General features: G+C 43.2%; 1 protein-coding gene across 3 annotated transcripts in view; it reads right to left on the minus strand.

Annotated features, from left to right (window-relative positions):
- Positions 1-27,115, minus strand: part of kcna4 (potassium voltage-gated channel, shaker-related subfamily, member 4) — a 73,388-nt gene extending 46,273 nt beyond the window's left edge. For all 3 annotated transcript variants that reach the window (XM_048606956.1, XM_048606955.1, XM_048606954.1), the window contains exons 1-2: positions 22,996-27,115; positions 17,686-17,947 (exon numbers count right to left, since the gene is read on the minus strand). In XM_048606956.1, the coding sequence (XP_048462913.1) occupies positions 24,825-26,705 (1,881 nt within the window). In that variant the 5' untranslated portion in view covers positions 26,706-27,115 and the 3' untranslated portion in view covers positions 17,686-17,947; positions 22,996-24,824. The remainder of the gene's footprint in view (positions 1-17,685; positions 17,948-22,995) is intronic.
- Between the last annotated feature and the right edge of the window lie 18 nt (positions 27,116-27,133).

Raw genomic sequence — 27,133 nt, forward strand, 5'->3', positions numbered from 1 at the left:
TAATCTCAGAATAAGAGTCACGCATTTAAGACAGTAATGAGAATTTCTTTTCTCAGAGGGTGTGAATCTGTGGAATTCTTTATCACAGAAGGCTGTGCAGTCTAGGACATTAAGTATATTCAAAGCTGAGGTAGAGAGATTTTTAATCAGCCAGGGAGTCGAGGGTTATGGGTAAAAGCAGGAAAGTGGAATTGAGGATTATCGGAACAGCCATGATCTCATTAGATGGTGGAGCAGACTAAATGGGCCGAATGGCCTATGCCACTCTTACATTTTATGGTATGCTTTATTAATTGCTCTCACAACCTGTTCTGCCACCCTCAATGATCTGTGTATGTACATACCCAGGTAACTTGGCTCCTGCATCCCCCTTTAGAATTGTACCCCCTATTTTATACTATACTATGAATTATGAAGAGGTCATCTTGTGAGGAAGGGCTGGAAAGTTTGGGCCTTTATCTTTTGCATTTTAAAATGAGAGGTGATCTTACTGAAATGTACAAGATCTTGAGGGATTTGACAGCGAGGATGCTGGGAGGCTGCCTCCACCTATGGGTGAGACTGGAACCAGTGGGAACAGTTCAAAATTAAGAAACCTCCCATTTAGGACAAAGATGAGGAGATTTATTTTCTCTCTCAGCGGGTTATTGGCCTGTGAAATTCAGTTCCTAAATGAAAAGTGAAGGCAGGCTCTTGAAGATTTTTAAAGCTGAGTTAGGCAGATTTTCAACCAGCAAGGGAGTCAGATTTTATGCAGGATACAAAAGTAGAACTGAGGACACATTCAGATCAGACATAACATAGTCAAATGGTGGAACACACTCAAGGGTTCGAGTAACCTACTCCTCTTCCTAATTCGTACGTTTGTACTGTTGGAAGTAGCCATGAATTCGGAATTTGGAGAGGTTAAAGGAAGATGGAGATTCTACGAATTCAGTGGAAAACAAGGGAGACATGAAAAATTAAAATAAGGTTAAAATTGCTATGCATGTAGGTACAGTCAGTATTCAACCTGAATGTGGAAATGAAGTCAATCTGTTAGGGAGCAAGATATGGTGAAGCAGGGAGTTTACACTGAAAGTATTCTATAGATCTCATAAGCAATTAGTAGTGCTGTGAGGACATATCATTGCGATTTGTTGTCAAGGTAGATTGTGGGCTCTTGTGATGTGGTAGTATCCCTGCCTCTGAGCCAAACGACCTGGGTTCATATCTCACCTCCTCCAAAGCAGTGGAATGATATCTCTCAACAGGTTGATTAAAAAAATCGAGAAAGTAGATTGGTGCGATCCAGTTGCTATGTCTTTAAACAAGAAATATATGTATTATTTGAAAGATAATCTAATATTGCCAAGTAGCTTTCTCCTGTGACCATGCAGTAAATTATTATTTTCCATGTGAACTTTTATATTATGCCTGGATTAATCATAGCTAACACTTAATTGGCTAGATTACCTCAAAGGAAACATCTGCTCTCTAGTAAATGAACGTAAATAATGATGAATGTTTATCATTGTTATCACTGCATGCACATTCCTTATAGTCCTACACCCACTACACTAAGCATCTCTATTTCATTGTTTATTTACTGATACATGAGAAACTAACATACCTACATATAAATGTAACCTATGGGGGTAACAGAAATTACAAAAATGATGTGAGGCAAAGTGGGTGGCACATATGGTTTATAATCAAGTCCAGTGATGCTCATTCGCTCATTGCAACTGTAAACTTCAAACAGAGAAATCAGTTTTAAAATGAGTTGATAACTATGTCGGCAAATAGAACAGCAAAGATCAGACAGTCCTAAGGATTTCATGACTGCATCACTGCCAATAAACTTGTAGCAGAAAGCTTCACAGAATGAACTTAATTCCTTCAGAAAAGCAGCTATATATATTTTCCAAAATTACACTTTACAAGTTTTGACTGGATTGCAGATTTTAAAAGGAAATTTGATATTTGTTACTGAAATGATGATTCTGAACAAAAAAACTGTAATGAAGACCAAGTGAAATGTGTTAAATCAATGCTGATGTATTTTGCTATATCGGCAGTCTTCAGAAAACTAGAATGACATCTAACTAGGCTCGTCCCAAAAAGTGTACGAAATACAAATTGTTCCCATTGCAAATTTCCGAGTATTTTTCCACACAACTTGGAATGTACCACTCAGTTATTCCTGACAATGTCACCAAAACAACCTTGAAAATCCTGGTTTGGTTGAGGCCTCAAAAGGAACTACAGCCTGTTTCCATCGACAGTCAGTTCTGCTATAACACGAATGTTGGATTCCTGTGGGCATCTCTGGCTAGGCACCCTGAATTTAGACTTTCCAACCAGGGAAAATATCTTACCTGCATCTACCCTGTCAGCTTATTTAGGTATCTTGTAGGTTTCAGTGTGATCATCTGTCATTCTTCCAAACTCTAGAGAACGCAGTTAGACCAGTTTTTCCAATCTCTGTTAACAGGATAGTGTTTCCATCCCAGGCACAGGTCATTGTAATATATTGTAAATGGTCACAGAATGCATGGGAGTAAATGATTCAAGGCATGATCCTTGAGCAATTTAAATGCCCTGATCTTTTGCATAGACTCAGCTGATTCTGCACAGATTATATTTGAAACAGACTGAAAATGTGGTGGAAACATTTGCCTCCTCCCCACTGCCACGATCAAAATAAGTATCAGAGTCCAATGGCTGGATTTTCAGAACAGTCACACAGTCCAGACACGTTGCAGAAAGAATTCATAGTTACTCTTCCAGAGATCATGTCAGAGTCTCTGGAACAGTTTGTATTTTTGAAGGATCAGTAGGTTTGAAGGAATGGGAAATACAGTCATCAGCAGTTGAGGGATCTGTCCATTCAACACTGTCGTTTCCAATGGTTTCTTGTTTGAACCATTTTCTGCACAACATCTGCTAGGTCCTTCGAGGAGGCCGTAGGTTCTCTATGGCTAAAAGGTAACCAAATGCACTGGGCCAATGTTTTCCATTGTTCACTCACTGGATGTGGGCATCCCTGGCTAGGCAAACATTTATTGTCATCCCTAAATGACCAAACGGCAGTTAAGAATCAACCATATTGCTGTGAGTCTGAAGTCACATGTAGGCCAGACCAGGTAAGAATGACAAAATTCCTTCTCTAAAAGGACATGAGTGAACCGGACGGGTTTTTTTTTCCCCCCCGACAATCAATAATGGTTTCATTGTCATCATTTGATCCTTAATTCCAAATTCTTTATTGAATTCAAATTCAACCATCTGCCACAATGAGACTCAAACCCAGGTCCCTGGAACATTAGCTGAATCTCTGGATTAATAGTCTAACAATAATACCAGTAGGCCATTCCCAACTCCAGCTGAGAACTGTTCCTAGCCTAGTTACCCTTCTCCTCTTTGAGTTGTGTTTGTCCTCCTGACCACAGATGCCAAGGCAGCAGCAACACCCAACATGGTAGACGTGAGCTCAGAATGCCAGCCACTGGCTTTATAATTGCTGCAAACTATCCAGGAGAGCTGGTGGTGCAAGGTAAAGTCACTTAGTTGTTCATCCTATAACTCCAGTCTAATATTCTACTGTTAAAAGCTCAACATAGTGAAATTTGAATCCAGCTGAAAATCTGAAATTAAAAGCTAGTCTGATGTTGACAATGTAACTACCACTAATCCATCTGGTTCACTCATGGGCTTTAATGAAGGAACTCTGCCCGTGTCTACAGATAGTTATTATTGTGGATGACTCTTAATTGCCCTCTGGGCAAATAGAGATCAGCAATAAATGTTGGCCTAGCCACTGATGTCCACATCCCATGAATTAATAAAGAAATCTCTATGGCGTAACTATGTAGCAGGTTTCTTCATTTCTCAACTGAGTTTGTATACTTATAGAAATGGAAGCATTGTAAATATTGATATTCAACACAGTCTCTAAATACCTGCTTCCATTTAAATGAAACCTGGTAACATTATCTCATTTCTGTATTTTTTAAATACCGTGCAACTAAAACACCTTTGCAAAGGCTCCGTCAGAAATTTATTCCAATTTTTGCAGGAAAGTTCAGTAAATGGCAATCTCTGATTACCTTGTGTCATTCATTAGAGCTAAAGGGATCAAAAGCATTGAGGAGCAAGCAGGTACAGGGTCCCGAGCTGGATGATCAGCCTTGATCTTAATGAATGGTCGAGCAGGCTCGAAGGGCTGAGTGGTCTGCTACTAATCTATTCTCCGCAGAAAGTCATGATCACAAACTCGGAAAGATCACTAGCCTAGCAAGTGAAATCTCAAAAATGATTACTGAAATAAACCCACTGAGGCCTGTACCCTGTCACTAAGTCACACTGTATTTACATGTGGAGAGTCCTGGACATTGATCCAGGTCCCTGACAGCCAGCTCTCAGAGTGAACAGAACATCTGACGCTGCTGTTCTGATCTGTCAGCAAGGGCTCCCTGATTGGACTGAATTAACAGCCCCAATCAGGGAACTCATAGTCTGTGAGGTCTACCTGGCTGACCTTGTTATAATCACTACAATTATACTGGTACTGAGTTTAACTCTGAGCATGTGAACCAATGCATACCTGTGGGCCTCAATTTCATTCTTGGCCATTTCATGTCCCTGGCTTCAATTGGCTAACAGGTTTCTACCTAATCATGGCAGCAACCAGAGTACCTCCCATTTTCTAGGCTTGGGGAGCAGTGGGGAATTAACGGAGCAGGAAAGGACTCAACACCCCCCCTCCCCCATTTGGCCTCCACACTAATTCCATCCATTGGTGAGAAGGAATATCACCTTCCTACATGGCCACCAACTGAGGGTCTTCAATGGAGTCCTATAAATACACTTCACCAGTGTATTCTGACCCTACATATTCCTAATCTGCACACATGCCTATTAGATTGCCTGATCATCTGAGTTACAATCTTTCTTATAGCCAAATTTATGTCATTCCTTATTACAAATGCTGGAGCCACAATCATTTAGAATATATATTCATGATTTGGATGAAGAAACAGAATGTGCTTGTAGCCAAGATGATGGATGACACAAAATAGGTGGAAAGGCAAGCGCTGAGAATGATGTAATGATACAATACCCAGCTAGCTCAGTTGGTAGAGCATGAGACTCTTAATTACAGGGTCGTGGGCTTGTGTCTAAAGGGGGACAGTTAGTTCAGTTGGCTACATATCTGGCTTAGAATGCAGAGTGATGCCAATAGCATGGGTTCAGTTCCTGCACTAGCTGAGGTTACAATGAAGGATTCTCTTTCTTAATCTTGCTCTCCACGTGAGGTCTGGTGACTTTTAGATTAAACCATCATTAGTCTTGCTCTCTGTAAGCAGAAAGCAACCCTATGGTCCAGTAGGACTATGGTACCTTTACTACTGTTAGGGGGCCTATTGACTATTCCCACCATTGTTTAGGGCGGCATGGTGGCTCAGTGGTTAACACTGCTGCCTCACGGCGCCAGGGACCTGGGTTTGATTCTTCCCTCGGGCGACTGTCTGTATGGAGTTTGCACATTCTTCCCGTGTCTATGTGGGTTTCCTCCCACAGTCTAAAGATGTGCAGGGTAGGTGGATTGACCATGCTAAATTGCCTATACAGTTCAGGGATGTGCAGATTTGGTGGGTTACAGGGGGATGGTTCTGCGTGAGATGCTCTGAGGGTCGGTGTGGACTTGTTGGGCTGAAGGGCCTGTTTCCACACTGTAGGGTTCTATGAAAAAAAAGCTGAATGTTTGTCTGTTAGTCCCCAGAGGGATTTGGCAGGTTGAGTGACTGGGCAAAGACTTAGCAGATGGAGTGCAACATCAGCAAATGTGAGATTGGCAGGAAAAATAGAGGACCTGAATATTATTTAAATGGAGAAAAACTGTTCAAAGCCTTAACACAGAGGGATTGGGAGTCCTTGTGCTAAATCATAATATAGGGAAGACAAATGGGCTGCTAGCCTTTATTTCAAAGGGAATGGCATATAAAAGTAGGGAGATCTTGCTAAAACTATAGAAAACACTTTTTGGGCCACAAATCATAAAATCCCTACAGTGTGAAAACAGGCCCTTCGGCCCAACAAGTCTACACTGACTCTTGGAGCATCCCACCCAGAACAATCCCCCTATAACCCACCTAAGCTGCACATGCCTGAAATACTACAGGCAATTTTAGCATGGTCAATCCACCCTAACCTGCACATCTCTGGACTGTGGGAGGAAACCAGAGTACCCGGAGGAAACCCACACAGACACAGGGAGAATGTGCAAACTCCACACAGACAGTCGCCCGAGGGCGGAATCGAACCCGGGTCCCTGGCACTGCGGTGCTAACCATTGAGCCACCAGTTTTGGAGCCCTTATCTAAGAAAGATGCACTGACACATTGTGGGTAGTCCAGAGAAGGTTCACTAGTCTGATCCCAGGTTTGGAGGGACTTTGTTAGGAGGAAAAGTTAAGTCAGTTGGGCCTGTACTGATTGGACTTTTGAAGAATGATAGTCAATGTTATTGATACATACAAGACTTTTAGGGAAATTGACAGGGCAGATGTGGAAAGGTTGTTTTACCTTGTGAGAGTATAATCTCAGGATAAGTGGTTGCCCATTTAAGACAGACATGGGAATGAATTTCTTCTAACAGAGGATACTGAATCTATGGAGGTCTTTACTGCAGAAGGCTGTCAAGGCTGGGTCATCAAATATATGCAGGACTATGATAGACAGATATTTAATCAGTAGGGAATCAAGGGTTCTGGGGAAAAGGCAGGAAAGTGGAGTTGAGAGTTACTAGATCAGCTATGATCTCATTGAATGGTAAAGCAGACTCCATGGGCAAATGGTCAACTTCTGTCCCTACATTTTATGGTCAAATGAACAAATGTGGAAGATGAATTTGTAGAAATCTCTCACATGAACAATCCATCCAGGACAAAGTTATTTTTGTAGTGAGGCAGGTTAGTTAGTATTAATTAGTGTTAGCAACCTCATAGTCGAAAAGTCTCAGGGAAAAAGTGAACATAATACAATTTAAATTCCTCATTATGTGCGGTAGTAATGTAGTCACGTTCAAAACAAGAACCTTGAACTTAAACAGAGTTAATTATATAGGTAAGAAGGAAATCTGGCTGTGATTGATTCAGTAAGTGGATTAAAAGGGATAGGGTAAATAAAAAAGGAAGAAAGTACGAAGGAACTGTTCAAATGTTCTTCAAAAGTATGTTCAGAATCAATCCAAGGGCTTGAGTGATAATTTTTCAGCTCCTGAAAAGAATGCATCGGTCACCCAAAGCCACCTTAAAATAAGGAGCCTCTATTTGAGCTGTCAACAAGCTTGGTGCTCATTTAGTGACATTGAGATCCGCCTGCAGAGCACAATCATCAAAGGAAGGCAGACACCATGACAAGGCCCACCACAGCCTTGCAGTTGAGGGCAGGCAGAACATCAGAGAACCAGAAGCCTCACTGAACCAGACAAGAGGTCAAATGGCCAACTGCAATTAGTAAGCACAGTTGGACGCACAGGTCTTAAATGACGTACATACCTGGTGACTGGAAAGCATCTTGAAACAAACAATCCAATAATTTCTGATAAATAAAATTAAAAGATCACTGAAGTCATTCCCAATAAAATTGCAATAATAAACCACTGAGAAAATACAGGGCAAATCCCAAAGTTTACAGCACAGGAGGAGGCCACCATGCCTCTGTCGGCACTTTTGCTAGAGTAATGCAGAATTAGTTGCATCCTTAAGGTCTCTCTGTGTAGCCTTGTAAAGAACCACAATCACGATTATGCCACGACAAATGTTTTTCTACCTATAAAACCATTTTTAAAGGGTGCACACATTGTTCTTCCTATCCAAAGGTGCCACTGACTTAATAAAACTGTTTCTCAACTAATTCCTGTACCAGCACTTACTCACAATTGACCACTAGGGTGGATTCTCATCGATGCAGTACAGGACTCCATTACAACACACCAATCAAACTCCTCCATTTACATAATCAAACAAGTGCTTTTGTTTTTCTGTACAATGGTATTGTGTTAGCAACAGTTCTGAGATGAAGTATGTGTTTAGCACCGTAAGCTCACACCACCAGGGACTTGGGTTTGATTCCGGCCTTGGGCACCTATCTGTGTGGAGTTTGCACATTCTCCCCCAGGAACTCTCTGTCCTTATAAGACATAGATGTATTCCTGCACAGAACCTTCTCCTTACTAGTTTAGAAGAGTTTAGAAGAATGAGGGGGAATCTTGTAATACCTATAAAATTCTAACAGGACTAGTCTGGGCCTCCTTTGGGTGCTCCAATTTTCTCCCACAGTCCAAAGGTGTGCAGGTTAGGTGGATTAGCCATGCTAAGTTATCCCACAATGTGCAGGCTAGGTGGGTTAGCCATGGTAAATGTAGAGTTATGGGGATAGGGTGGGGGCTATATCTTGGTGAGACGCTCTTTGGAAGGTCGGTGCCCAAAAGACCTCTTTCCACACTGTAGGGATTCTGATTCTAGTCAGTAGTTTAGGTCTAAACTCATTGAAGTTTTGAAGAACAAGAGGCGACCTTCTTGAAACACACAAGATTCTTAGGGAACCTGACAGGGTAGATGTGAAGAGGTTGTTTCCCTTTGGGTGAGTCTGGGACCAGAGGATATAATCTCAGAATACGGGGTTGCACAAATAAGACAGACATGAGGATAAATCCTTGTCAAGACAGATTGCCTTAAGTCACAAGAAACCATGTGAATTATAAAATGTGTAACTTGAACACTTCAAGCATGTATTCTTTCCAAAGCTGTCCACAGTATCTGAAATACTTATATTGCCATTCTAACACACCAACGGTTACCATTTTCTTTTTCAGTTAAATAGCTTCTGCACCTTTTTGTCAGCGAGAGGGGTCTGCTGACCCTATCTGACTTCTGAGTGAACTCTATTTGCTGCTAACAGCAACAGCATGCACAGAAAGAGCTTCTATGTTTGTGCTCTGACAAATATTTGAGATGCAATATTGCCAAGTACTTTCTTCTTCCTGCCATAGTTGGCAGAAACATGGAGAAAATATCAGGTTCTATTGGTTTGAAAACATTTATACACAGAAAAGCAATTTCACAGAAACTTAATCCTGCTTCAACATTTGTTATGCATTTTTCTGGAAAAATAATATTTTGGGAAGGGACATTTGATTGTTTTCGAATTTAAAAGCCTGGACTGAAAAAATACACTTTCTCTCTAAAAAGCCAAATAATTATTACATTGCAAGATATTTAAATGTGATTATTAGTTACATGCAAAACTGATCACATCTTGCTTTTACATTTAGTTATTAAGTAATATCTTCATAACACTGCCATCTGAAGCAAATCACGTCTGTAATTGTACCTGTGATTTTATATTTTTTTCAGTTTAATTGATGTTTTACAACTTACATTAAAAAGTTAAGTATCGGGTTTATTTTGCTCAAGAAGATTTAATGGTTATGGGCAGGAACAAGTCAGTGTTTGATCATTGAGAGCAGTGGTACAGCATAATAATAGAGCTATCAGTTGGACAACTTAGTCATTCCAAGATTTTTGCTTATTGTAATTACCTATGCAATAGGTACAAGCAAAACTACTGTTGAAATTCTTCATGTTTAAAATGAATTTGCCTACAATATTCTCTCAGTCATCACAACGCTGATGTTTTTATTTATGTGTGTAAGTGTATGAGCAGCAGCTTTAAGAATCATGTACATTATTCTTGTTCTTTCTGTCAACCTAAACAAAAGCAGGAACTCTCTGTCCTTAAAAGAAATAAATTTATTCCTGCATAGAACCTTCTCTTTATTAGTTTAGAAGAGTTTAGAAGAATGAGGGGGAATCTTACAATACCTATAAAATTCTAACAGGACTAGACTGGGTAAACACAGGAAGCACGTTCTGATGATTCTGCAAGGGGGTGTCTGAAATGTCCACTTTCTTCCTCAACTGAGGATTCCCTCAGTTTGACAGGGCCCTCAGCCGTGTCCGACCCATCTCCCACACTTCAGCCCTCACCCCTTCTCTTCCCTCCAACAAAAGTGATAGTGGCCCCAACCCTCACTTTCCACCTTACCAACATCCTCATCCAAAGGAAAATGAGCTGCCATTTCTGCCACCTCCAGCAAGATGCCACCACTTGGCACATATTTCCCTCCCCTCCCTTGTCAGTCTTCCGTGGGGAGCATTCCCTCCAGGGCACCCTGGAACACTCCTCCTCTACTCCTAACATCTCCCCACTCCCCCACCCCCGTTGTGAAGAAAGGTCACTGGACCCGAAACGTTAACTCTGCTTTCTCGCCAAAGATGCTGCAGGCCAGAGTGGTGAGTTTGTGGAATTCTCTGCTACGGAACGTGGTTGAGGCCGTAAGATTGAATGTTTTCAAGAAGGAGTTAGATATAGTTCTTAGGGTTAAACAGATCAAAGTGTTTGGGGAGAAAGCGGGAGCAGGGTACTGAGTTGGATGATCAGCCAGGATTATATTGAATGGCAGATCAGACTTGAAGGCCTGAATGACCCACTCCTGCTCCAATTTTCTATGTTTCTGTGTCATGCCCCATCAACTGCTGAAACTAGTGCAGAGCCAAGAGTACTGCAACTGGGATTTTAATGCTGTCCCACCAAATACCTACATGGTTTTTGTTGTTGTATACATATTCCATCTGTAATAAGGAAGAAAAACCAGTAGCTAGATGTCAAGATCATTCCTATAGGATCAGACCTTATACTCTTTTGAACTAACAGTTGAAACAACCATTCACAGGGCGTTGTAACAACAGATCAGAATGTTACAGTTACAGCGTCACACAGCACAGGACAGGCCCTTCAGCCTATCCAATCTGCACTGACCTATCTAGATTAATCCCACTTTCCAGCACAAGACCCACAGCCTTGACGGTTATCACATTTCAAGTGCTCATCCAAGTATGTTTTGAAGATTGTGAGTTTGCCTGTCTCTATGCCACTCCCAGGCAGTGCATTTCAGATTCCCACCACCCGCTGGATGAAGAAATACTTTCTCAAATCCTCTCTAAACCTTTCCCTCTTCATTTTAAAATTACGCCTCCTCATTATTGAGATTTCAACTAATGGTAACAGCTACTTCCTGTCCACCCTACCATACACCTCATCATCTTATACACCTCTATCAGATCCCCTGTCCGCCTTCTCTGCTCTATAGAGGCTTATCCAGCCCCTCTTTATACCTAATGTACTCCATTACAGGCCACATCCTGGTGATCTCCTATGCAGCCCCTACAATGCAATCATAATCCTTCCTATAGCGCAGTGACCAGAATTGCAGACAATATTCCAGCTGTAGTCTAACCAAAGTACTGTACAACTCCAGTATGACCTCCCTGCTCTTATAATCTATACATGACTGATAAAGGCAAGTGTCACATATGCCTTCTGAACTAGCCTATTGATCTGGCCAGCCGCATTCGGGGTTCTGTGGACAAGCAGCCCAAGATCCCTCTGTTCCTCTGAGCTTCCTAGTGTCCTATGTTCATTGAGTACTCCCTTGTCTTATTCATTCTTCCAAAGTGCATCACCTCACAATTTTCAGGGTTAAATTCCATCTGCCACGGATCTATCCATCTGATCAACCTGTCCACATCCTCCTGTAACCTAAGACCTTCTTCCTTACTATTAAATGTTAACAGAAACAAATAAAAATGACAATGGTACTTATCAAACTTAAACTAAAATCTCATTTCTGAGCTTGATGCTGCTGCCTACCCACTGTGGGGCCCAATGATCAGGAACGGAAGGGTCTGACTTTCTAACCTGCGCTTAATATAACATTCCAGCAAATGGATGTTTTGAGTTCTCTTTTCTATTTAAAATTTAACAGAAGTTCAAGAATCTCTTTGCCCTTCAGAAAAATTATTTGAAGTAATTTTAAAACACTTCAGGACATCCCAAAATGTTTTTTTTTAATTATTTCTTGGGATATGGTTATCACTGTATTGGCCAGTATTTATTGCCCGTCTATAATTATCCTTGAGAAAGTGGTGGTGAGCTGTCTTCTTAATCACTGTAGTCTGGTGGAGGTACACCCACAGAGCTGTTTGAAAGGGGCTCCAGAAAGTTGACCCAGCAGCAGTGAAGGAACAGCAATGAAGCTGCAGGTCAATATGGAGGGTGACATCGGAGGGTAAGCTGCAGCTGATATTGCTCCCATGCGTCTGCTTTCCGTGTCCTTCTCAGTGTGAGCAGCTACAGATTAGGAAAGTGCTGACAAAAGAGCTTTGATGGCAGCAGAGAAGAGGACCCTCAATTTCAACTCCATTATATTTCTAAACTAGCCCAGGGAAAGTAAGAAAGAACTTATAGGCACAAGAGATGGAGTCAAGACCCTAAGACTGTATGAAATAGGAATAGCAGTAGGCCGTTCCACCCCTCAAGCCTATCCCGTCATTCAGCATTATCATGGCTGATCCAGACTCCTCATGTTCACTTTCCTGCCGTTCCTCATAATCTTTATTCCCTTACTGATCAAGAATCTATCTATCTTGGCCTTAAATATACACATGGACTCTGCCCACCTACAGCTCTCTGTGGCAAGGAGTTCCAAAGATTCACAAGCCTCTGAAAGAAATTCCTCCTCATCTCAGTCTTAAATTGGCGTCCCTTGATCTGAGACTATGACCACTGGCCCTAGATTCTCCCTTGATCAGAAACGTCTCTCGGCATTTACCCTGTCAAAACCCTTAAGAGTCGTGCATGTTTCAATGAGACCACCTCTCATTCTTCTAAACTTCCATGAGTAGAATCCCAACCAGTTTAACCTTTGCTCATAAGACAATCCCTCCAAATGGAGGATCATCCTAGCGAACCTTCTCTGATCTGCATCCAATGAAACATTATCTTTTCTTAAATAAGCTGACCAAAATTGCTCGCAATACTCCAGATGTGGTCTCACCAGCACCTTGTATAGCTGCAGTAAGACTTCCCACTCTTATACTCCAAGCCCCTTGAATTAAGGGCTAGCACTCCATTAGCCTTCCTGATTACCTGCTGCACCTGTGCGCTATCTTTTTGTATTTCAAGCACAAGTATCCACAAGTCCCTTTGTGTTGCAGCTTTCTGTAGTTTTTTATTCTCCACTTAAATAATATTTGTTCTTTTATTCTCTGTTCCAAAATTAACAATTTCACTTGGTACTCATTTGCCAGCTTTTGCATCCACTTACTTAAGATCATAGAATCCCTACAGTGTGGAAACAGGCCTTTCAGCCCAAGAAGTCCACACCAACCCTCAGAGCATCCCACCCAGACCAATCCCCCTAATCTGCACATCCCTGAACACTACGGGCAATTTAGCATGGCCAATGCACCTAGCCTATACATCTTTGGATTGTGGGAGGAAACCAGAGCACCAGGAGGAAACCCATGCAGGCATGGGGAGAATGTGCAAACTCCAAACTGTTGCCCAAGGGTGGAATTGGACCTGGGTCCCTGGCGCTGTGAGGCAGCAGGGCTAACCACTGAGCCACCGTGCCACCCCAAACGTTTCAATGTCTCCCTATAACTGTTTGCATCCCTCTCACAACTTGCCTTTCCATCTATTTTTGTGTCGTCTGCAAATTTGGCCACATACATTCACTTCCTTCCTCTAAGTCATTAATATCTACTGTAAACAGCTACGGTGCCAGCATTGATCCCTGTAAAACCCACTGGTTACAGATTGCCAAACTGCAGAGAAAAACACCTTGTCCCCATTTACTGTGTCCAGCCCATTAGCTAATTTGCTTTCGATGCGGATACACTACCTTCTACATCATGGGATCTTAGCTTACAACTTAATCTTTTGTGAAGTACGTTGTTGAACACCTTCTGGAAGTCCAAATACAATGCATCAACTGGTTCCACTGATCAAAAAGGTATAAAAGAAAGAGTAGAGTTGATTAGAGATCAAAAAAGGGATTTGCATATAGAGGCAACAGGCACAGCCGAGGTGTCAAATGAATATTTTGTATATGTCTTTGCCATAAGCAGATGCTGCTTAGACTATGGTGACACTGGAAGAGAGATATTGCAACAGTGGAAGTATTCAGGTACACTCCTGACTGCCCACAACATCAAGGCCACATTTCACTGAGCGTGCAAGTTAATGTTTCAAATATTTGACGCTTTGTCCGAACCACTGCAGAGGTTCAGCCTGGAAATGTCAACTCTGTTTCTCTCTTCACAGATGTTGTCCAACCTGCTGAGTTTCTCCATTTTTTAAATTTCAGGTTTCAGGCATCCTCAGTATTTTGCTTTCCTAAGCTAGAGAATCAATTCTGGTTCAGTGATGAGCACAGAAAGACATGTCAGCACCAACATACCCAAAAGTAAGAAGTTGATCTGGCAAAGCTACAAAACAGGAATACTTCAATGCCAAACAGCATTAGCAGCAAGTGATACACAGAGCTGAGTGATTCCACAACCAAAGGATCAGATCTAAGTGCTGCTCTCCGGCCATATCTGGACATGAATGGTTGTTGACAGTTAAACAATTCACTGGAAGTGGAGGCTCCACAAATATCCGTACCCTCAATAATGCAGAATTCCAGCACATCAAAAGATAAAGCTGAAGCATTTGCAACAATCTTCAGCCAGAAGTGCTGAATGGATGGTCAATCTCAGACTCATCAAAAGGTGCTCAGCATCACAGATGTCAGTCTTCAGCCAATTCAATTCACTCTACACAATATCAAAAAATGGCTGGAGGAACTAGATGCTGCCAAAGGATATGGGTCTGAATAGCATTCTGGCAAATGGTACTGAAGACTTGTGCTCCAGAACTTGCCGCACCCCTAGCCAAGCTGTTTCATAACAGCATCGATACTGGAATCTACCCAGTAATGTAGAGAATTGCCCAGGTATGTCCTGCATACAAAAAGCATGACAAATCCAAACTAGGAGATTTCCATCCCATCAGTCTAATTTTGATCATCAGTAATAGAAGATACAATCATTACTGAGCGGCATGTGTTCAGCAATACCCTGTTCACTGGCTCTCAGTTTAATATTCGCCAGAACCACCCTGCTCCTCACTTCATTACAACTTGAGCACAAACACGACTAGAATTCAAGAGGTGAGGCGACGGCAATTGCCTTTCACACCAAGGCTGAATGTGACAAAGTGTAGCATCAAGAAGCTCGGGCAAAACTGGAGTCAATCAGTATTGGATGAAAACTCTACACCGGTTGGAGTCATACCTGGCATGCAGAAAGATAGTTGTGGTTGTTAGAAATCAATCATCTCAGCTCCAGGAAATCTCTGCAGGAGTTCCTCGGGTAGTGTCCAAGACCTTCCCTCCATTACAAGGTCAGAAGTGGGGATATTCGCCAATGATTGTACAATGTTCATACCATTCACAACTACTCAGATACTGAAGCAATCTATGTCCAAATGTCAGGCAATGTCGATTTCCAACAAGAGAGAAGCAAACCATCACTCCTTTACACTCAATAGCATTACCATCACTGAGTCCCTCACTATCAACTTTCTGAGGATGAGCACTGACCACAAACAGAACTGGACTAGCCATCTAAATATTGAGCTACAAAAGCAAGTCAGAGGCTCAGAATCCTCCGTCAAGTAACTCACCCCGTGATTCTCCAAAGCCTGCCCACCATCAATAAGGCACAAGCCAGGTGTATGATATATCACTTGCCTAGATGAATGCAGTTCCATAAACACTCAAAAAGCTCAATACCATCCAGGACAAAGCAGCCCGCATGATTGGCATCACATCCACAAATATTCAGTCCCTGCACCAATGATGCTCATTAGCAGCAGTGTGTTCCATCTAAAAGATCCTCTTCAGAAATTCACCAAGATTCCTTATATTGCAACTTCCAAACCCACTACTATTTCCACTACTATAACACGGGCAGCAGATACATAGGAACACCACCACCTGCAATTTCCCTTACAAGCCACTCAGCATCCTGACTTGGAAATATATTACCGTTCCTTCACTGTCGCTGGGTCAAAATCCTGCATTTCAACAACTAACAGCATTGTTGATCTGACTACAGAAAATGGACTGCAGCAGTTCAAGAAGGCAGCTCACCATCACCTTCTCAAAGACAACTAGGGCTGGGCAATAAATGCTGGTCTAGCCAATGATGCCTATGTTTCACGAATGGATTTAAAACAATAAACTGCAAACTGAACTTACATTCTCCTGGGAGTATCTTAAACTGTAAACACAATGGCAAACAGAGAGCAATCAGGGCAAGTGACATATTGGCATTTTCTCCCTTTCAAGAATTCACACAGACAGAGGTTCGAGTAAGCTTCAACCCTGGTCAGCATGTGTCAATGGCCTAAAGTCGGTGTGTGTAGACCAGTGTGTTGTGAGGGCCACACCTCTGAAAACAGCCATTTAAATCCCCCATTCTGCAGGTAAATAAATAGGAAAAGGACTCTTTTTCACTCTGTGTGCTGCCAGTAAACCACTGCCAAAAGCAATTTGGACTAAAGAGTATCACTCCATCTATGGGTGGCATGGTGGCTCAGTGGTTAGCACTGCTGTCTCACAGCATTAGGGACCTGGGTTCAATTCCACCCTTGGGCAACTGCCTGTGTGGAGTTTGCACATTCTCCCCATATCTGTGTTGGTTTCCTTCTATTCTTAAAAGATGCGTAGGCTAGGTGGATTAGCCATATGGAATGCAGGGTTACAGAGAATAGAGCAGGGGTTGGGTCTGGGTGGGATACTTTCAGAGGGTTGGGATGGACTGAATGGCCTGCTTCCCCACTATAAGGATTCTACAAAGAAGAGTTAAGAATCTTGAAATCAATTATTCAACTATCAATATCAGCACTACCTGTAAACTCTGCTGCATTGACTACATTGTTTGACCATCTGATCTTCACGAACAATTCAAAGGCTCATCTGCATTTTATATAACTTTGTGGACTCACCTCTAATTTCTACAGTGCGCATGTTGCAATGCTATTTCTTCTCACTTTTAGTAATTAATAAACTCAATCTTTTTTTGTAAATTCAAAAAGACTTGATTAAATTAGCATCTTTGAAAAATAAGTTTAATTGGCTATAGTAGAAAAGTATTCAGAGGTAAATTGAAAATTAACCTTATTGTGACCAATGGAAGTGTCATTGAATAACCGAGGGGAGCTCCGTTGGCTGGACAGCTGTCAACATAATGGGTTCAATTCCTGCACCAGCCGAGATTACCGTGGAGGATTCTCCATCTCCCCTCGCACGAGATGTTGTGACCCTCAGGTTAAACTACCACCTATTATCTATCTCGCTCTCTCTCTTTACCGTGGTTTGGTAAGATTGGCAATTGTACCTTCTGGTATCTTACTAATTTTATCATTTGCTAGACTGTCTTTTGTAAATATTATCCACACATAACAAATAGAATATTTTGATATTTGATGTACCGACAGAAAAGAAAGCACATGATCTGAAAATCTCTTGCTCAGTGTGGATTTGAAATGCAATTTTCTCCTCTGACAAATATATTTCAACTTACAAACAATTTAGCAACGATATGATCAAATAAGTATGAATATACTCTTTCTCCACTTCTAACCCAGCATTGCACGATTGCCAAGAACTCCAAATTCAGACAAAGGAACTGCTGACAATATCATTATTAAAAGACAGTATAAAGTGTAAAACAATTGTCCTTACCTTAGTTTCTATAGAATCCATTTGCAGTACTATCCAGTTGGATTTTCAATGCTGTTAATTCTTGTAATCACTTCGCCTATTCCTTGTTTTCTTATTAAGACATTATTGACATTCCATTCACATATTAAAAAAGATAAATTGATTTTCAAACTGATGTAGCCCAGGTCTGTCATGTGGAGTCCTAGGATGGCAATGAACCTTCTGGAGTTACACTGACTTGATTGAGTACGGTATGAATGCACAATGCCTACTGTCTTGTTCACTGCAAACAGAAAGTGGAAGACCTCAGTCAGAAATCTTATCAGAAACTAAAGAAGACTCATGCCACACTCAAATATCAAATCTATTTCTCTCTACAAATGCTGTCAGACGTGCTGAATTTTCAAGCATTCTCTGTGCTTTTTTTCAGATTTCCAGCATCTGCAGTATTTTTCTTTTATTAAAAACAAATATAGTTCCTGCTATCGTTTCACAGTTAGTTGTATTGAACATATTATTAAGGTGGAGCACTAAAATACCTAGATGATGACACTGGACTAAAAACATCTTGTACAGTAGTATCACATAATATAAAAACCAATCAAATTTATGGGCCGAGGAGGGGCAGATGGAGTTTAATTTAGATAAATGTGAGGTGCTGCATTTCGGAAAGGCAAATCAAGGCAGAACTTATAACCTTAATGGCAAGGTCCTGGGGAGTGTTGCTGAACAAAGAGACCTTGGAGTGCAGATTCATAGCTCCTTGAAAGAGGAGTCACAGTTAGATAGGATAGTGAAGAAGGCATTTGGTATGCTTGCCTACTGGTCAGTGCATTGAGTGTAGGGGTTGGGAGGTCATACTGCACATTGGTGAGGCCACTTTTGGAGTATTGCGTGCAATTCTGGTCTCCCTGCTATATGAAGGATGTTGTGAAACTTGAAAGAGTTCAGAGAAGATTTATAAGGATGTTGCCAGGGTTGGAGGGTTTGAGCTATAGGGAGAAGGTGAATAGGCTGGGTCTTTTTCCATGGAGCGCAGAGGCTAAGGGGTGACCTTATAGAGGTTTATAAAATCATAAGGGTCATGGATAGGGTAAGTAGTCAAGGTCTTTTCCCCTGAGTGAGGGAGTCCAAAACTGCAGGGCAAAGGTTTAAGATGAGAGGGGAAAGATATAAAAGGGACTTAAGGGGCAACTTTTTCACGTAGAAGGTGGTCTGCGTATGAAATGAGCTGCCAGAGGAAGTGGTGTAGGTTGGTATGACTACAACATTTAAAAGGCATCTGGATGGGTATATAAATAGGAAGTGTTTAGAGGGATTTGGGCCAATGAGACTGGATTTATACAGAATATCTGGTCGGCACGGACGAATTGGACAAAAGGGTCTGTTTCTATGCTGTATATCTCTATGACTGTATTAGTGACTTCTGTTGCAATGCTTTGTAAACTAAGAGACTAAGGTAAAGGGCAAAAGCTACTCAGTATTGTAAACAGAGGCATGTCTTTGCAGGGCTCCAATACCAGCATAGAAAAGTTAACGCAGGTCAGAGATCAGATAAAATCACTACAGCCCCAATCCCCGAGCTTCATATTTTCACTTTTATCCTGTAATGGAGCTTCACAAAATAAATTCACAAGTTGGACAGTACAGATGAGGAAACTATACCTTGAGTTTAATGTTTTTGTTTCACCAACCTGAAGAGACTTTTCAGGAAAGAAAGGCAGTGAAAGAGGGAGAAGCTAATCCAGCTTTCAGGTCATAGGAAGGAGAATGAGAAGGAATTTGTGTCTTCAAGAAGCTCTGTTTACAGGACAGAAGGAGGCCACTCAGATAACTGTGACTACTGTGAGTCTTCACAAGAGTGACTGCCTATTCTCTATGGACCTGTAAGATTTCTTTTCTCAGCTGCATATTTGACACCTCTTTTGAAAACCGCAATTATAGAAGTCAACTATGTTTATGTTGAAACAGAAACATGGATAAGAAGGTACATTTACAGTTCAGAAAGAACAAGGGAGGGTTGTTAGAGGACCTTTAACATCCTAACATCGATAAAATGAATGGTGTAATGGAGATAGGTTGGAAACTAAATGAGAAAAGGATCACATATCAGACAACTGGCATTTATCCTCTATCTTGTCTAATAATGCAAGAAATGGACTTGAAAAGCTTCCCCGATATCAGAGTGGTTATTTTAGTCCTGATCAAACTTAAATTGAAGTATTTGGGTGTAAGAAATAAAATTAGGCTTCAAGCAGGCAATGTTAATAACGGAAGATATGTAGCTGCTTCATTTACAGTGAAGGGAAAAATGAAAGCCTAAGTATCTCACAATCAAAAATTACTCTGACTTTTAATCTAAGTGAATAAACTCTTCCTTTGCAGACTCAATGGCCTCAAAATTGTTATAAGTGGAGCAGTTCAATAAATAGAACAAGAAGCATAGTCTGAGAATTAGAGCCAAACCATTCAGGAGAGATGTTAGAAAGCATTTTTACACACAAAGGGTGGTAGAGGTTTGGAACTCTCTTCCACAAATGGCAGCAGATGCTAGATCAGTTTTTATTTTAAAATCTGAGATGAATACATTTTTGCTGAGCTATGGTATTAAGGGATATGGGCCAATGGCAGGTATATGCAGTTAGGCCACAGATTACCCATTCAAATAGGCACAAGGGGTTAATTGGCTTACTCCTGTTCCTATGTTTACAGGTGGGCTGGAGTCATTTCTTTTCCTCCCCATGTGGGCACTAAATTCAAAGGACTCAGGAATATCCCTCGCATCCAGCATGGCTGGGCCATCAGACAATTTAAAATGTAGAAGGCCAGCGAGTATATGCTACATTTAATCCATATTCCATTTATTGAGACAATTAACGCTGCAGAACAGTCTAAACAATGAAATCTGTATCCCACTGGACACTCTGTGCATCTGGAATGTTGCTGAAATGCTGCTGCCTATTGGTGAGACACAACACTGCAATCTTATATTAAGACAATGCTGGACTCTCTGGTTGTGTTTAAAATGGTGCAGGAACCCACCAAGTGCAAGCAAATAATTGTTGTGGCAGGTAGAATTACCACCCCACCAGTTCTCCCGGAATTTAAGCTCCATATTTTAATTGTTGAACTGAAGAGTATGTAAAACACTTGCAATGAACACTAAAGGTATTCAATCTGAAGGGTCTTCACAACTGTTGAGCTGAATCATCAACAAAAGCACAGACAGGATTGAATGATGAACATGCCTGTTTAATATGAAGCAGGTAATAATTTGTCAGCACCATTCCATTCACCTCAGGCCCATTCTACTCGAAGGAGGACCAGGCTGAAAGGGTTATTTGGTCACAAATTGCACATAGCCAATTATGATGTAAAAATCCTCTTAAGGTGGGCTACTCCACAGCACTGGGAATGAAGCAGGGAGACCTCCAGTCAGCACTGCAGGGTGCCAACACTCCACACCGTCATGGAGGTCCTCCCAACATATTTGCCTACTTTGCTGCATCTGCAGCATCAGGTTTTTCTGTGGAGGGTGTTCCCCTCTGCAGTTGTATCCTGATTCCCAGCACTCATTTTGTACTGAGTGAAGGGGGCTTCAGGATGGAGACACCACACACCCCAATCCCTTAAAATCAGCACTGGTTAATCTAGACCATCAGCTTTCAGAGCCTACTTATTATTCCATTATTATTATCGCTTCATGAAGTTCAGGCACTTGTCACTGATTGGCTAGTTCTGAAGATCGCAGCCAGCTGTCTGTTATTATGCAAAGTGAGATGAGCACCCATGGACATCGACACCCCATCAAAAAGCCCAGCCCCTGAGTTAATTTAACGTTAGACCTGAGGATGAGATCGATTAGTTGGCTGGACAGCTGGCTTGGAATGTAACTTAAAGTGTGGTTTCAATTTCTACTCTGGCTGAAATTACCATGAAGGATTTTCCTTCTCAACCTCATCCCTTGCCTGAGTAGTGGTGACTGTCAGGTTAAACCATCAACAAGTGCCTCTTGCCAATGGGATTGAGACCCTCTGGGACTATAGTGGGTTTACTAGACTTGCATTAATAACAACAATTTGAGAGCAAGCTATGGAGCCTCGCATACATATGCAGATATAATATATATCAGCTCATTTGATGATAACTTGTCTTTAGAAATGGAGAGTACTTTACACTCTAAAAGATTGAGGAGCTACCAAACTGTACAGAAGCCATTAATTTATCGTTACACAAAGAACATTGCCTGGGGGGGCTGTTTAATGTTCTAATGTGTGTAAATATTGTTTCTCCTTTACAGTCACTCAACTTTGTATTACTGCAGCTTGAACTCTGCAAGAAGTTCAGTGTAGGCTTGAAAGTGCCCTAAAAGGACCAGTTTCTCCAACTGACTGGCTTTATCCTTCCCTACAGCAGGTAATGAATGCAAATAAAGAAGCTTTCAGGCAAGCATGATTTAAAATTAAAAAGTTTGTAATGCTATATCCAACAAGAGAGAAACAGTATGCGGGCAACATTCCAGGTGTGGTATGTTGACAAATAATTGGTCGCTAACAATAAAGTGAATAATTTCGTTATGACATGGACATAAACTGTGACTTGATAATTTTTCACACGAACCTGAACGACTGGGTAACTAGAAATTCTGCTTAAGTCAGCAGTGGCAGTGTGCTGTACTGATTTTATACAATGTACTATACTGCTCAATCAATCCTATAGTCAACGTGGGGAAAATAGTCAGCAAAAATATGTCAATTGAAAAATTATTTTAAACAGATTGCAATGCCAGATCCAACCAGACAGAAACAGCATTTGGACAAACGGAGTCTTAAAACCAATCGATGTGACCTAAACTGTATCACAGAGCCATACAGCGCAGAAGTGGCCCTTCGGTCCATCTGCGCCTACCTTTCTAATCCACTACTTGATCAAAAGTTGCAGCTTTGTTCGCTGAAGGGAAATAGGAGATATTTTCGAGTGGTGTAAGGCGACCTGGCCAGGAGCTGGAACAGGGGTCACTAATGTCGAAATGTTAACTCTCCTTTCCCTCTGCACAGACGCTGCCAGGCGTGCTGAGTTTCTCCAGCAATTTCAGGGGTTTTTTGGCCAGTGGCCAGGGGCTGCGTGCGTGCCACTCTGTACCCATTTGGGTGCTCACAGTCATTCAGGAAGAGTCTGCACGATAGACGGTCCAGTTGTCCACTAGCAAACCAGCGGGAAGTTTGAAGTCTCTACCCATGGCCCGCCAGTCTGAAACCGAACCACAATATTCCCCCTAATCGTCAGCCCAAAAGTGCCCGGACGATTCATAACAGTTAAACCTTTACATACCTTCTCGGTTCACCGCGAGTGTAGTACTCTCCAATGTCCGGGACATCGGATTCTGAGGAGGGTCGTTCATTCAAAGTGTTTCTATATATTTTTTTAAATCCACAACATATGCTTTCAGAGCGAGGGCTGTTGTACTCCCACGTGCTCCGATCATTTCAGACAACCTACATTCCAGGAGGAAAACACTAAGAGCCATCGTTCGCGATATTTAATGTCCACTTGATTGACCGCTATCTACATTCGCAAAGTGCAACTGCATTCATTTCAGCTCGTCTGGACAAGGAAACGTAACAATAATTGACCAGTTACCCCCGCTAGACTTTTTATCTCCTTAGTAGAAAGAAAGTCTGTGCTTCCGGCTGAGGCGAGGATGCCGCAAAAGCAAGTTTTCTGAAAAGTGCACATTCAACTTTCGCTACAGTCTCGTTGCATTTGTTTCTTTTTTGTTGTCGTGGTTTTCACTGCATTCTGTGAATGTGGCCTGAAGTCACCTCCGATGATTGTCGATCATTCGAGTCTTTGACAATCTTTCACAGTATGGGGGAGGGTGGTTAGGAGAAAAGAAAAAGTTCTCAAAAGTTCACAGTTCTGATTTTTTTTTGTGTGGACAGACCAGGAATAAAAGTGCAAAAAGCCAAGTTGTGTATAACAGGGTTACTTAACTCGAAACCACAGCCACACGTCAATAGGTTTAGGAAAATTCAACAGTGTTCTTCCCATTTCTGATGGGTTGATGTTATACTTAAATGTTACCTGCCACCCTCCCCAAACTGGGCTCTGAAAGTGACTCACTCCAACTTTTGAGAAATCTGGAGGCTGCTTCTGAACAGGCGCTCGACACAAGTTCAGCTTCTTTCGCTGTGTTCCTCTCCTTATCAATCTGGCTGCCATCCTAACTGCTATCTGCCGAATTGGTTTTGTTCGTGTGACTAACCCGCCACCTGCTTATCAGTTACTGCCGGTCGGAAGTTAGCCTTTCCCTGTCAAACGTTTTATTTTGTTAAAATTCCTTTCTTTGACTAAAAGTTTTTTTTGAGTGCTTTATCAATGCTGAGTCCAGATTAATTTAAAGTACCGAAACAGATTTGTCATAATTTCAGTTTTGGCTTTAGTTAAAGAAAGGCTGTGTAGCGTGATAATTTCCTTGGGCGAGTACCAACAGTTTGACTCGATCGTAGACTGTACTCTCCTGATGAAAAGCAGAAAGGCCAGATTTAAAATGTTTGAGCCCTTCAGCAGCTTTCCGGTGATGCCCTACACTGTTGAAACTGACTTGGGGCTATCTTTAACGAAGAGTTATAAAAAGAGGCATGACTCGTGATTTTGGGATATATCACTGGGAAGTCGCGGTGTAAAAGAAAAAGGCTAACGACCCCACACGAAATTAGGAAGCGTGTCCTGGGTTTGAGCTCAGGAGCCTGGTTGCCACATGCATTCTCAATCCGCCGATAAAGTGTCAAAAACTTTAATATGTGTTTTTTTTTGTTTTGATCTCCGTCTGAGAGCGGACACAGTGCAAAAAGAAAGATGATTTCTCCAGCCACGGGGCACGGCGGTCTTTATGGTGTCTCTCCTGTTCGCATGCACCGCCCCGACGCGGACTTTGCTTTATTTTTGTTTGTTTGTGTGTGTTTTTGTTTTCAGTCTACAATGAGAGAGAAACTTTTCCCGTTAGATTGTGGAGTTCACTGCAGTCTCTGTGCGCCGCTGCTGAAGCACTGAACAAGGGGGGAGAGAGAGAGCACCGTGCCTTGACAACAATTTTCTCTCTTTTATTTTTCCTAAAAAAAATAGGGTGATAAAGGGAATCTGAAGCGCCCAAGCGGTGCTCACACGTCGGTCTCCACCGCTTTGAGGTGCAAGGCGTTGGGTTTGGCGCTCTCTTTGCCGTTGCCTTTGGATTTAAGGCACAGGGACTCGCGGAGACTCTCGTCCATCTCCATATAGTCCGACTTAGCGCCTAACGACGAAGAGGAGCAGGAGGGTCGCCGGAGCTTGCGGAGAAGCGAAGGGCAACTGGTGGGAGCTGTGGCCGACGCCGGAGCTTGCTCCTCGCTCTCGGTCTCCCGGTGGTAGAAGTAGTTGAAGTTGGAGACGATAACGGGGACCGGGAGGGCGATGGTGAGCACCCCGGCGATGGCGCACAGGGAGCCCACGATCTTGCCGCCCACCGTGATGGGCTTCATGTCCCCGTAGCCCACCGTGGTCATGGTGACCACCGCCCACCAGAAAGCGTCCGGGATGCTGGTGAACTGCGACTTGGGGTCGTCGGCCTCGGCGAAGTAGACGGCGCTGGAGAAGAGGACCACGCCGATGAAGAGGAAGAAGATGAGGAGACCCAGCTCCCTCATGCTGGCCCTCAGCGTGTGGCCCAGGATCTGCAGGCCCTTGGAGTGCCGCGACAGCTTGAAGATGCGGAAGACCCGCACCAGGCGGATGGTCCGCAGGATGGCGAACGACATGGCCTGCTGCCCGTTCGTCTGCCGATGCGCCAGGTCGGTGCCGAGCGTGATGAAGTACGGCACGATGGAGACCACGTCGATGGTGTTCATGAGGTCGCGGAAGAAGGCGGGCTTGCTGGGGCAGGCGAAGAAACGCACCAGCAGCTCGAAGGAGAACCACACGATGCACACCGTCTCCACGATGAAGAAGGGGTCTCCGAAAGTGGAGGCCAGGGGCCAGCCCGCCGGCCGCCGGGTCTGGTTGGCGGGAGAGCCGCTAAAATCGGGCGGGAAGTCCTCGTCCCGGAATTCGGGGAGGGTCTCCAGGCAGAAGATGACGATGGAGATGAGGATGACCAAGACCGAGACAATGGCGATACCCCGGGCGGGACTCGAACTCTCCGGGTACTCAAAGAGGAGCCAGACCTGGCGTTTGAACTCATCCTCAGGTAAGGGTCTCTCAGCCTCTTTGACCAGACCCTCTTCCTCTCGGAACTTGAGGGTCGCCTCCTCCCCCAGCTCGTAGAACTTGACCTCCTCACAGAAGATGTCGAACGGCACGTTGGCCGGTCTCTTGAGCCTCCCTCCCGACTGGTAATAGTACAGAATCGCGTCGAAACTCGGCCGGTTGCGGTCAAAAAAGTACTCGTTCCTGAGCGGGTCGAAGTAGCCCATGCGGCGGCCCGGGTCGCCCAGCAGAGTGTCCGGGAACTGGCCCAGGGTCCGAGCCTGGGTCTCGAACCGTAAACCCGACACGTTAATGACCACCCGCTCGCAACACGCTGCTCCTCCGTAATCTCCGCCCGGCCCCTCCGCCGCCCAAGGCGTCCCCTCTCCGTCCATGGTCCGGTAACGGTGCGGGGAATCGCAGTGAGGACGGCGGCTGCACTCAGGACCATCCCCCTCCTCCTCCTCCTCTCCCACCTCCTCCTCCTCTTCCCTCCGCCCCTCCTCCCGTCTTCCCTCCTCCTCCTCTTCCTCCTCCTCATCCAACCGGAGGCGCGAACCGATCTCTCCCGGCCGATCCCGCCTCCTCCTGGTCTCCCCTCTCTTCTTCCGCTGCTGCCGGCCCCCTCTCCGCCACCTCCTGCCCCCGTTGTTGTGGTTGCACGGGGTGGGATCCCGGCCGCCTACTCCCGCTCCCGCCGCCGCTTGGTGGCAGCTGTTGGCGGCGGCGGCCGCTCGGGAATTGGCGAGGCGCTGGGCGTAACCGTAAGGCGGGTGGGTGTTACACCCGCTCCCTTCCACACTCACCATCGCCACCTCCATGTCCTCGTCTCAATGAAGTCAGCCTCAAGAAACTACCAGCAGCGACAGAGAACTCACAAACTGTCTTCTTGTGTGTGTGTGTGTGTTTGTGTTCCAACAAAACTGTTTCTCCTCTTTCTTCACAAAATTGTCTTGTGTGTGTTCCAACAAAACTGTCTCTCCTGTTTCCTCACAAAATTGTCTTGTGTGTGTTCCAACCAAACAGTCTCTCCTCTTTCTTCACAAAATTGTCTTGTGTGTGTTCCAATAATAGTCTCTCCTCTTTCTTCACAAAATTGTCCTGTGTGTGTTCCAATAATCCTGTCTCTCCTCTTTCTTCACAAAATTGTCTTGTGTGTGTTCCAATAATACTGTCTCTCCTCTTTCTTCACAAAATTGTCTTGTGTGTGTTCCAATAATACTGTCTCTCCTCTTTCTTCACAAAATTG

Source organism: Rhincodon typus, chromosome 17 (assembly GCF_021869965.1).
Source record: "Rhincodon typus isolate 14 chromosome 17, sRhiTyp1.1, whole genome shotgun sequence".
In the NCBI taxonomy this organism is placed as follows: Eukaryota; Metazoa; Chordata; class Chondrichthyes; order Orectolobiformes; family Rhincodontidae; genus Rhincodon; species Rhincodon typus.